The following is a 12,932-nucleotide window of genomic DNA, read 5'->3' on the forward strand; positions in this document are numbered from 1 at the left end:
GAGAACAAAAAAAAAAACCATCATCTGTTCTTCCTCATGTTATGGTTTGGCCTAGCATGACAACAAAGAAACAGCCACATGGCCACTCACCCAAGTCACCCTCCACACACACACTGTGTAATGGGGAGGACAAAGGCCAACTAGAAGGTCATGAGCTGAACAAAAGAATAAGGAGGGTTCTTCACCATTTAAGGTCACTGGCAAAACAGACTTAACTTGGGGAAAAATAATAATTTAATTTCACACTACTCAAAACCACACAGGACACAGATAACAAAAAGAGCAGGGCTTGCATTTGTTACCCCCACCCCTCCCTTCTTCCTGGGCCCAGATTACTTTGTTCCCAGTTTCTCTACATCCTTCCCCCCAGCAGCACAGGGGGACAGGGGATGGGGTTTAGAGTCAGTTCACAGTCTGGTGGTTCCCCTGCTTTCTCATGGAGTCCCTCCCACAGGGGAGAGTCCTCCACGAACCTCTCCTTCATGAGTCCTTCCCACAAGGTCAGGAGCAAGCTGCTCCAGCACAGGCTTCCCACAGAGTCATGGGGCTGCTTCAGGAACAGTCACCTCCCCTGGTGCTGGAGTCCTCCAAAGTTGCATAATCAGAGTTCACTGGCCACAAAATCCAAGTTCAGTGGCCAAGTTCACCCCTCCCGGTGTCTTCAGGAAATGTATCATCACGTTCCTCCCTGAATGCAGGGGGACAGCCTGCCATCTTGCCATATGTTGCAGGGACACTTCTGCTTGGGCACCTTCTTCCCTTTCTTCCTCACCAACCACAAGGGATCTTCACCCCAGCACTGCCTTTCACCTCTCCAGCACAGCTCTTCTTTTTCTACTAAGTGCACCCTCTGCTCAGGTCTTACCTCAGTTCTTTTGTATGTTAACCCCAGAGGTGCATCTATTGTCTCTCAACTGGCTCCTTCACCATTTTGGAGCAGGGGGAGCTTCTCAGCTTCTTACAGGAGACACCTCTAGAGCCTTTCCCCCACTACAAAAAATCCTGCCAAACCAAACCAGCACACCTCACCCCTTCCTTCTTTAAAGGAGAGAAAGCCAGCAAGAATCACACAGCTAATGCCAGCAATCCCCTGCTCATGCTACTCCAATTAATAATCAATCCGCAGCACCCTTTCTCATTAGGCTACAAATACTTACCAATTCATGCAAACATCTTTCTTAAAAAGACCCTGCTTTTGCTTTCATTACAGATATATTTCCTGTAATTGGTTTTACTGCACCAAATGCTGGGCTGCACTCGTATAAGGGAAATGGTTATAACTGTGTTTCTCTCTCCCAGCTGCAGTAGGTTGCTTTTGCATTTCCATGACCTCTCTCAAGCTTGCTTTTTTCCACCAGCCAAGAGACCAGAGCACCCAGATGCACACATCCACAGATGCAAGAAAATACTTGGCTCTCAACACCTCTGCTCAAGTCCCGTGTTCAGCTACCCATGGATTTACCAGCCTGGGACAGTAACACTGCAACTACATTTGTATGGGCTTATAAGCTGGTGCTATTTGCCAGGCTGCTTCTCCCAGTGCTGCCCTTCCAGGGTCTGTGCATTCCCAGCTTGTGCCTGCTCTTGGACCGAGTCCAGAGGAGGGCCATGAAGACAATCAGAGGGCTGGAGCATTTCTCCTATGAAGACAGGCTGAGAGAGCTGAGGTTGTTCAGCCTGGAGAAGAGGAGGCCCTAGGGAGACCTTAAAGTGGCCTTCCAGTACCTGAAGGGGCTACAGAAAAGCTGGGGAGGGACTTTTTACAAGGGCATGGAGTGATAGGACAAGAGGTAATGGATTAAAACAGGAAGAGGGGAGATTTAGGTTAGATTATTAGGAAGAAATTCTTCACTGTGAGGGTGGTAAGGAGACATTAGAACAGATTGCCCAGGGAAGCTGTGCATGCCCCCTCCCTGAAAATGTTCAAGGCCAGGCTGGATGGAGCTCTGAGCAACTTGGTCAAGTGGGAGGTGTCCCTGTGCATGCAGGCGGGTTGGAACTAGATGATATTTAAGGTCCCTTCCAAGCCAAACCATTCTGTGATTTTGTCCTACACCACAGTGGTTCAGCAGATTGTGCTCTGTGTGCTCTGCCCTGATCTGTATACCTGCAACCAGCCTCTTGTCTTTGGGAGGGAAAGAAAAACTCTAATCCTGGTACCACAAAATGGTGCACAGACCTGCCCTCCCTTGTCACAGCTGTTCACAGCCCTTATCCTGCATCCATTACATCTGGTGAGTCCCCTGCCCACAGGGAGGTATGGATCAGGATGCAGAGCCAGGGTCAAGAGGCACCTTGGCAGAGGAGGACACAAACCCAGCCAAGACAGGCCCTGGGCTGTGAGCACATGAAAATTAATCAGGATCATGTTCTCTTACCATGGAAAGGCCTGTTTTTTTTGAGTAAATAATCCATCTCGGTATATACCTGAGGTTGCAAAAGGATAAATAGGAAAAACGCCTCCCCTGAGAGCTGACATCTTTCTTAAGCCTGAAGACACCTCACAACATGTATCCAGTGTCTACCATGCCTCAGCATCCAGGCACAGAGCTGACTTCAGAGACCTTCTTGCTCAAAAGCAGAACTTTCTGTTGTCAAGTGCACCCCTAAAGGTTACCAATGGCTCAGGGTCACAAGCCAGAGTTGAGCCTTACTATAAACCCAGCTGCAGAGGCAAGGGCCCTTCCCTGTCACCAACCAAGAGGACAATGACAGATCATGGCACACCAGCTCATGAGGGATGCTGCAGCCCAGAGTGATACTGCTGGCAACATGCTCCACAAGGATTTTGCCAGGAGATACACGTCACAAGACAGGCCATGACACTCCTGAGCCCAGCTCACCTCAAGAGCATCACCACCTCCACCACTCCTTTGGAGCACAGAAGAGGGAATTTCCCAGCTCCTTCTATCCTTCCAAAGCAGCATAAAAAGCATTTTTCCTCTTCTGGTGCTCAACACCTCTTGTCTACAAGACACATGCCAACTGCATAGTAATTTATTTAGCAACTTAGCTGCAAAGAAGCATAATCCTTGAATCCTTTCCATCATTGCTTGATGCTTTTTTAAAAGCACTGAGCTAAGAAAGGTGTCTGGACATCCAGTCGCTCACTTGTTTGCAAAGCCAACAGATCTTGTTCAATTAATATTTATCACAGAATCATAGAATCATGGAGTTGGAAGGGACCTCTGAAGATCAACAAGTCCAACCCACCTGCTGCAGCAGGAACATCTAGGGAAGATCACACAGGAACGTGTCCAGATGGGAACTGAAAGTCTCCAGAGGAGACTCCACAACTGCCCTGGGCAGCCTGTTCCAGTGCTCCATCACCCTCACAGTCAAGTTTTTCTTCATGTTGAGGTGGAACTTCCTGTGTTGCAACTTGGTGCTGTTTCTCCTCATCCTGTCATAGGGCACCACTGAAAAGAGATTGGCCCTTGACATCCACCCTTCAGATATTTGTAGACATTAATAAAATTTCCTCTCAGTTACCTTTTCTCAAGACTAAACAGCCCCAGGTCTCTTAGTCTTTCCTCATATGACAGATGTTCCAGTCCCTTAATCATCCTTGTAGCCCTCTGTTGGACTCTTTCCAGCATATCCCTGTCCCTCTTGAACTGGGGAGCCCAGAACTGGACATAATACTCCAGATGTGGTCTTACTAGGGCAGAGGAGAGGGGGAGAAGAACCTCCCTTAACCTGCTGGCCACACTGTTCTTAATGCATCCCACAATACTATTTGCTCTCTTAGCCACAAGGGCACAGTGCTGTCCCATGGATAACTTCTTGTCCACCGGGACCCCAAGGTCCTTCTTCATGGGGCTGCTTTCTAGCAGGTCAACCCTTAATCTATATTGGTACGTGGGGTTTTTTTCTCCCCAGGTGTAGAACTCTACACTTATTCTTGGTGAACCTCATTAGGCTCATCTTTCCCCAACTCTCCAGTCTGTCTAGATCTCACTGAATGGTTGTACAGGCTTCAGGTATATCATCCAATCCTCCCAGCTTCATATCATCAGCAAACTTGCTGAGGATACACTCCATCCCCTCATCCAGGTCATTGATGAAGATGTTGAATAAGACAGGGCCCAATATTGACCCCAGGGGAACACCACTAGTCACAGGTCTCCAACTGAACTCTACACCGTTGATCACAACCCTTCGAGCTCTATTGTTTAGTCAGTTCTTTATCTGTCTCACTGTCCGCTCTTTCAACTCCATTTTTTTTTAGCTTATCCACCAGGATGTTGTGGGAGGCACTGTCAAAAACCTTACTGAAGTCAAGGAAGACAACATCCACTGTTCTCCCTGCATCTATCCATTCTGTCACCTCATCATAGAAAACTATAATAGAATAATAGAATCATTAAGGTTGGAAGGGACCTTAAACATCATCAAGTTCCAACTCCCCTGCCATGAGCAGGGAACCCTACCACTAGATCAGGTTGCACAAAACCTCGTCCAACCTGGCCTTAAAAACCTCCAGGGATGGGGCATCAACAACCTCCCTGGGCAACCCATTCCAGTTCCTCACCACCCTTATGGTGAAGTATTTCTTCCTAATATCTAACCTAAATCTCCCCTCTCTCAGTTTAAAACCATTACCCCATGTCCTATCACTATCTTTTCTGATTAAAAGCCCCTCCCCAGCTTTCCTGTAGGCCCCTTTCAAGTACTGGAAGGCTGCTTTAAGGTCTCCCTGGAGCCTTCTCTTCCCTAGGCTGAAAAGCCCCAATTCTCTTAACCTGTCTTCATAGTAGAGGTGCTCCAGGCCTTTGATCATCTTGGTGGCCTTTCTCTGGACCCTCTCCATCTTTCTTGTGCTGAGGGCACCAGAACTATACACAGTACTCCAGTTGGGGTCTGACCAGAGCAGAGTGGAGGGGCAGAATCACCTCCCTGGCCCTGCTGGCCACACTTCTTTTGATGCAGCCCAGGATGCAGTTGGTTCTCTGGGCTGTGAGCACACACTGGTGGCTCATGTCGAGCTTCTCATCGACTACCACCCCCAAGTCCTCCTCAGGACTGCTCACAATCCGTTCTCCCCCCAGCCTGTATTTGTGCCTGGGGTTGTGCCAACCCAGGTGCAGGACCTTGCACTTGGCCTTGTTGAACTTCATGAGGTTGGCATTGGCTCACCTCTCCAGCCTGTCAAGGTCCCTCTGGATGGTGTCCCTTCCCTCTAAGGTGTCAACCACACCACACAGCTTGGTATCATCAGCAAACTTGCTGAGGATACACTCAATCCCACTGTCCATGTCTCCAACAAAGATGTTGATCAGCACTGGTCCCAATACTGACCCCTGAGGGACATCACTCGTCACCTGCCTCCATTTGGACATTGAGCCATTGACCACAACTCCCTGGGTGTGGCCATCCAGGCAATTTCTCATCCACCAAGTGGTCCATCTGTCAAATCCATGCCTTGTCAGTTTGGAAACCAGGATGTTATGTACAACAGTGTCAAACACTTTGCACAAATCCAGGTAGATGACGTCAGTTGCTCTGCCACCATCCACCATCTCTGTTGCTTTGTTTTAGAACGCTACCAGATTGGTCAGGCATGACTTGCCCTTAGTGAAGCCATGTTGGCTGTCACCAATCACCTCTTTATTTTCCATGTGCCTTAGAAGACTTTCCAGGAGGATCTGCTCCATTACCTTGCCAGGCACGGAGGTGAGACTGACCGGCCTGTAGTTTCCTGGGTCTTCCTTTTTCCCCTTTTTAAAAACAGGGGCTATGTTCCCTTTTTTCCAGTCAGCAGGAACCTCATCAGACTGCCATGACCTCTCAAATATGATGGACATAGGCTTAGCAATTGCATCCACCAGCTCCCTCAGGACCCATGCAGGAATCCCATCAGGCCCCATAGATTTATGCACCGTCAGGTTCTTTAGATGGTCACAAACTTGCTCTACTCTTACAGTGGGGTAATTCACTCTCCCAGTGTCTGCTTTCACCTGTCATGGCCATTGTGTTGAGGCTGGAGCACTTGCCAGAGAAGACTGATGCAAAGAAGTCATCGAGGACCTCAGCCTTCTCAACATCCTGTGTTGCTACCTCACCTGTTTCCTTCAGGAGAGGGCCTTCATTCTCCTTGGTTGTCCTTTTCTCCCCAACATACCTACAGAAGCTTTTCTTATTGTTCTTAACATCCCTGGCAAGATTTAATTCTAGCAGGGATTTGGCTCTCCTAACCTGATCCCCTGCTGCTCAGACAACCTCTCTGATATCCTCCCAGCATACCTTCCCTAGGTTCCACCCCTTGTGTGCTTCCTTCTTCAGTTTGAGCTTTTCTAGGAGCTGCTTACTCATCCACTTCGGCCTCCTGGAGTTTCTACTTGGCTTTCTCTTAGACGGGATGCAATGCTCTTGGGCCTGGAGAAGATGATCCTTAAATATCAGCCAGCTTTCATGGACCCCTCTACCCTCCAGCATGCTATCCCATGACACTCTCTTGAGCAGATCCTTGAAGAGGCTGAAGTCTGCCCTCCTGAAGTCAAGGGTAGTAAGCTTACTGTGAGCCCTCCTTGCTGCCCTAAGGATCTTGAACTCCACCATTTCATGGTCACTACAAACTAAGCTTCTCTTGAGCTTAACATCCCTCACCAGCCCTTCCTCGTTGGTGAGGACAAGATCCAGCATCACACTGCTCCTTGTTGGTTCCTCGATTACTTGGAAAAGGAAGTTATCATCCTTGTACTTTAGGAACCTCGCAGATTGTTTGCATTTAGCAGAGTTGCTCTTCCAAAAGATGTCAGGGTGGTTGAAGTCTCCCATGAGCACCATGGCTTGTGAATGTGAAGCTGCTCTTATCTGTCTATATAGTGCCTTGTCTATCAGATTAGTCAGACATTATTTCCCCTTGGTGAATCCATGCTGGCTACTTCTGATAACCTTCTTTTCTTCCACATGCTTAGAGATGGCCCCCAGAACGAGCTGGTCCCATCGTCTTTCCATGGATGGAGGTGATGCTGACCAGTCTGTAGTTACCCAGGTCCTGTTTCTTGTCCTTTTTGAAGACTGGAGTGACATTAGCTATCCTCCAGTCCTCAGGCACCTCTCCCATTTTCCAGGACTTTTCAAAGATGATGGAAAGCGGTCTAGCGATGACTTCTGCCAGCTCCCTCAGCACACATGGGTGCATCCCATCAGGGCCCATGGATCTGAAGATGTCCAGTTTTCTTAGTTGACCCAATCTTCTTCAATCAAGGTGAAGTCTTCCTCCCTCCTGACTTCTTCTATGGTCTGGAAGATCTGGGAATCCTGAGGGTCAGCCTTAGTGGTAAAGACCGAGGCAAAGTAAGCATTAAGCAACTCCACCTTCTCCATGTCCTCCTTTACCAGGGCACCCACTTCATACAGCAGTGGGCGCATGCTTCCTCTGGTCTTCCTTATGTTCCCATCAGCAACGGCTGCAACATGTATCTCTACCAGAATGTGATAGGGATAAAATTCATTCATTGGAATTACCAATGAAAAATTAATAGGGTTTTCATTGACTGCTTATTGTTTCACAGGCATCTCAGAAAGCATGTTGATATGTAGTGAGTATATTAATTAAATGTGACATACAAGGCAGAGGCCTGGGTGCTGACTTTAGTAGGACTTCTCACCTCATTCCTGCTCCATGAGGATGCAGGCATTTGTACAGGGAGGCAGCTGTGCTGAGAAAACCACTTGCCCAAGCCCACCACAAGGAAGGCCTGAGAAACAGCAGCCATTGATGCACAAGACCTGCCCAGTTTGGTCCCACAGATGAGGACAGCTTGGGCAGTTTTCTGCCCTGTGCTCGGAGCCAGTGGTGCATGCAGGAGGAGTAGGAAGACTTTGTTGTTGAGTTTGGGGTTTCTATTTCTCTTCATTCCCTCCTGCGTGCTGGCTTGCTCCCTCTGACGAATGGCTGAAGAGCAGCTGACACTGCCTCTGGAGAGAAGGTGGGTCTGTTGTGGGCTGGATTGCAGAAGAAAAGCCAGGGAGGAAAAATTCCTTTTGATAAAAAAAAGGAATCTGATATACTTAGCTTGTACTAGTGTTCGCAGTGCAAGAGCTCCTTGCTGAATATGTTCAGATACAGTTGGTGGATGACTTCTGGGAGGTGATGAGAGGCTCAGCACCCTTGCTGCCTGCTGAAAGCACTCCAGGGTGTTCAACAGCCTGCAGGATCAGATCTTGATGTGAAGGGACACTTGCCAGCTTTGTGCCTGTATGCCTCACACCAGCCTGCACTTCCTTCTGCATTGTCACCAGCTAGAAACCCTCAGCACCTGTAGCTCAGCTGACAGTTTCCAGATATTAAATTCCTGTCAGTTTTATTGCAGCAGAGCCACTTAACAGATTAAAATAATTGTGTATGCTGCAGAAATTCAGATCTTAACAATTAAGGGCTTGAAGTGCCAAAGCTGTCAAGAACAAAATGTCAGGGATGCTCAGAGTACCTAGGGGCTTGGCTGGAAGTATGGTTAAGTCCAGGATGGGAGAGAAGAGGAAACTTCTGTCATGTGAAATCCCACCCTGAAATGTCTAGGAGCAAACCCAGGTTTTCTAGGATGTCCAAAGCTTCAGTGGTGGCGGAGATGGGGTGTAATCCAGTTGCTTTCTGCTGCCAGTGTACTTAGCAATGGATGTGGAAATCATAGAATAGCATCACAGAACCACAAAATGGTTAAGGTTGGAAGGGACCTTAAAGATCATCTAGTTCCAACCTAGCTGCTATAAGCAGAGACACCTCACACTAGACCAGGCAGCACAATCCCAGACCCCACCATGAGCCCCTGACTGCAGAAGGGCTCTGCTGTCCAACCAGCTCCCCAGTTTGGTCTTCTGTGGATTCACTCAGCAAAGGGATGAGATGACCAAGGAGTTGGTTTGTCACCTACCCCTCTCCTGCTCCTTCCTCAGCACCCCCCAGGGGTGGCTGCAGCCTGGCAGAGGGCACAGGCACCACAGGGACAGCCAGCAAACTCAAGAAACATCCCTACAGAACCACAGGTACATGTACTCCTCACAAATCAATTTGGGAATTTGCTTGTAATTAATCCTGCTTAACAGTTCCTCTCATTATTTCTTAATGTAATTACATTACTAATTTATATGTGTGTCCCCTTTCCAAAGCAAACCAAAGGGCCAGAGCAGGGGGAGGTAGGTGAGATGCCGTAGCCATTAGACCAGATGGCTGGAGCAGGTGCCAAGTTCCTCCGCAACCTCTTTCTTCAACTTCAGGTGGGTCACTCACAAGCCTAATTTCCCAAGAAGGTTGAGTGACTTCAATTCCTCCAGTGTCAAAGAGAGCCAGAAGGATACAAAGTTCAATTAACCTCTCCAGGTCCCAGTTTATCCAGCCAGAAAAGCGTCAGGGCAGGGAGACAGGCTGGAACTAATTAATGCTTGCAAAGTATTTTTAAACCCTCCAGGAAAAGGCACAAGAGGGCAGGGGGCCTCAACAAATCCCAGCAGATCTATAACCCCAGCCAGCCCTGTGTCCTTACACCTTCATACAGGATGAGGAGGAGGGAAAGACAGTGACAGGGATTGAGGGGAGTAAGGGCTGGCAGGAGAGGAGCCCTCTGAGCCTGCCTGCCACCAGGCAGTGGTGAGAGACAGAAGTAGAGGGGAAAACAGAGAGTAAAAACATATAGGAGGTAAAGCCAAGTTAATGACAACAGGCAGGTGTGCCTGCCTCTTTGGGCACCAGCAGCTTGGAAAGCTCAGCTACTGCTGTCAGACATGCCCCAAACACAGGACGCCAGGCCCACAGCATGTTTTGCAAGCAGACAGGACTCAAAGACCACAGCAGAACCCTCATGCTCCTTGCAAACCCCAACATAAGGCTCTCTGGGTATAGAAAAAACATCACAAGCCTTCCTTCAGGAAGCCAAGTGCTGGATCTAGCACAGGATTTGGGCTAGAGGGCCAGGGGACTCATAGACCAAAAAAACAGCAATGGAGACAAGCCCTTCATGCAGCTGAGGGCAGCAGCTCCATGAGGAGTAGGTCTGCCACTGGACCTTGGCAAGCCACCAACACACTACAGCCAGCTGGCAAGCTCAGGTACTGCCACCTTCCGGCATCATGCACATGCCATGAGCCCTGCAGGAAGACAGGAATGGGCAAGGGGAGGCAACACCAGCTGGAGCCTAACTAGAAGGGTCCAAAGGTTAAATCGACATGAGGCGTGATATATGGTGTGCACATTGCCACAGAAATAAAGCTCAACTGAGAGAGAAGGCAGAAGGGAGAAGGGAGGGGGATTAAAAAAAAACAAACCTACATTGAAAAATGCTGCCAGGGAAGTTGATGTGGATTTGCTCCATTTCTCCACCAAAGCTGTGCTACAAAGTTTGCACTGCTGTTAGCAACCTACTACCTGCACTTATTTCTCAAGGAATTTGGGAGGACAACTGTAACTACTCAAGTTTCCATTGTTGGCAGCTGGTCCCACCAGCCAGAGGGATGGTACATGCTGCCAGGCTCCTCTCTAGACTGTAGCATCCCTATCTCTGGTACACAAGTCAGCCCTGCAGCTGCTCAGAGGGGTTAACTGAAGTGACACCCCATCTTCCTTCTCACAATTAGCTTATAATTTATACAGCTCAAAGATGGTTTCCAAAGACAAAACATGTAATGCATTAAAAGGAAAACAAAACAAAACAAAACAAAAAGAATCTGCACTCTATGGATCTCAAGGTGATGCAACAGTTTTGATGGAAAATTCATAGGAAATTAAGGAAAGGCAATTTTAGCAGTCAAATTGATGGAGTTACGGCAACTCACTGGCTGCAACTTCAAATCTCAGGGCTTGATCCTCTATGATGGAAGACATTCACTTTGCCAGCTGTGGGAGCCCAGCCCAGCCCATAACAGCATCAGCAACGCACACCTCAGGGTGGGGGGAGAACCAAGAAGGAGCAGAGAGCTCAGACCTGCTATTCAGCTGCAACTGGTGCTAAGAGAGAAGCACCAGTTGATTCATTTCAAGGGGAACACAGGAGCTCATGTCCAATAGGGGAGGTCTCATTTTGCAATTTTTAAGAAGGCAGTTCTGACAGAAACCTACTGACACCAAAGCACAGTTATGGTTTAAGAAAGCACTTGTCTTCTAACTCTGTTTTCAGTGACTTATTGCCTTCCCCTGGTTAAATAAATAAATAAATAAATAAATATTTCAGGGCCTGAAATTGCATAGATTCATTCCCCTCTGCTAGGATTCAAAGATTTCTGAGAGCCTGAATAAACATCCTAAATAATTTTTATTTAAAAAACATGGAAAACCAGTAATTCCTCCAGGTGCAAAAAACGAAATTACGCTATATGAGTTCTAATTTTCTTTTTTTTTTTTTTCCCCCCCAATCAGGTCATTAATTCAGTTTCAGAGGTGACACATATATGAGACTCTGTTAAGACCCAGCCAACATGTATAGTTGCTGTTAGTCACTGACCAAACACTCAGCTGCGTGTAACTGTTACAAAAATGAGGCTGAGGGCTCATATCCTTTCTCTGCCATGATAACCTTTAACCTCAGCAGATTTTCAGGACCTTGGCTCTAACGACAATTAATTTATTCCAGATTTACAGCAGTATAACTAAGAGCAGCATATAATCCATGTCCTTTGGACAGTTAACCCTTGGCTAAGCTCAGACTACTCTTGGCTGTTTGAGGGAGAGGACATGAGACCTTTTTCAAGCGAAGCTACTTGCAGCTCCTCTGCTTTTCACAGTGTTTGGGCAGTGAAACTTCTCTGCTTCACCTCTGGGTCGAGTGGGATGCTCTTCCCAGCTCTCCATGCTCTCACTCTGGTGCATTTCAGCGATTCAAACATGGCACAAAAACAAGCGATTGCAAACACAACCTTCTTGCATCCAGGCTGAGTTACAGGGCAATACTCCTATCCGTGCTCTGGCTTAAAACAAAATCAATACTCAACAGCCCCGGAGGTTTAACCCAGCTGATGAACATGCAGGTCTGCCAGCCCTTGAGCCCCGACCACGGACCACCAAAACTTTCCCTGCCTGCTCCCCTCTCGTTTCGGCCAGGGGATAGACGAGCCCTTTGTGTTCAGTAGAGGGAATGGAAACGCTGCGTGACCCATGGGAAAAGGAGTCACCCGTCCCCCATGAGTGACACGAAACAAGCGCTTCACTTTCCTGAGATGTGCTGATCTCCTCGCCCCACAGAGACCCAGGGCCCCAAGCAAGGGATGCTCGAAGTTGGCGGCGGGGAAGAGGGCTGGCACCGCCCGCGTCTCTCACCTCCCTGGCGGTACCCACGGCTTGGGGAGCCCCAGTGGGTACAGCTCCCGGTGAACCGAGGCAGGGGGAGGGGAGTGGAAGGGGGGTGGCGGCTGGGACTGTCGCTGCTTGAGCGACCAGGGGGGGTTACTTCACTGGAGGGGAGTAAGGAAACGGCCTGACCTCCCCTTACCCGGTGCAAAACTTTAAGGGAAGCGCGATGGGGACGGGGTCCCGAAAACCATCGGGAGCTTCTTCCTAGACGGCGGCGGAGCGCCCAGCCCGTGTCTCACCAGGGCAGCCCCGCCACCCTTTCCTTACCTCCAGCATGCGCCCCTCAGCTCCCGCCGCTTCAAACTTCCTTCTCGTCCCGAAGAAGAGAAGGAGGGCGGCGAGCCAGAGCACCCCCAGCAGAGACAGCATCAACCGCCGCGGCGGCCGCCTCATCCTCGGGAGGGTGGATAAAGTGCGGGGGAGGGGGACGTGGGTTGCTGAGAAGCCGAGATGTAGAGCAAGGGAGGGCGGGAGCGGGGCTAGGCTGGGAGGAGGGGCTCGCCTGCCTGCCTGCCTGCTTCGGAGGCGGTGACGCGAGTTGCGGACTGTGCATGCTCTGCGGGGGAGGGGAAGGGAGGAGGCGCCGGCGGGGGGGGGAGCGGGCTGCTGGGGTCGGAGCTGCTGGCCCGGGAAGGGTCTGCTCCCCGGG

General features: G+C 49.3%; 1 protein-coding gene across 3 annotated transcripts in view; it reads right to left on the minus strand.

The window, feature by feature from the left end:
* The window catches only part of GALNT14 (polypeptide N-acetylgalactosaminyltransferase 14), a 118,822-nt gene extending 106,126 nt beyond the window's left edge, over nt 1-12,696 (minus strand). For all 3 annotated transcript variants that reach the window (XM_051615323.1, XM_051615322.1, XM_051615324.1), the window contains exon 1: nt 12,551-12,696. In XM_051615323.1, coding sequence (XP_051471283.1) covers nt 12,551-12,676 — 126 coding nt within the window. In that variant the 5' untranslated portion in view covers nt 12,677-12,696. The remainder of the gene's footprint in view (nt 1-12,550) is intronic.
* Nucleotides 12,697-12,932: the final 236 nt, after the last annotated feature.

Source organism: Apus apus, chromosome 3 (genome assembly GCF_020740795.1).
Source record: "Apus apus isolate bApuApu2 chromosome 3, bApuApu2.pri.cur, whole genome shotgun sequence".
NCBI lineage: Eukaryota > Metazoa > Chordata > Aves > Apodiformes > Apodidae > Apus > Apus apus.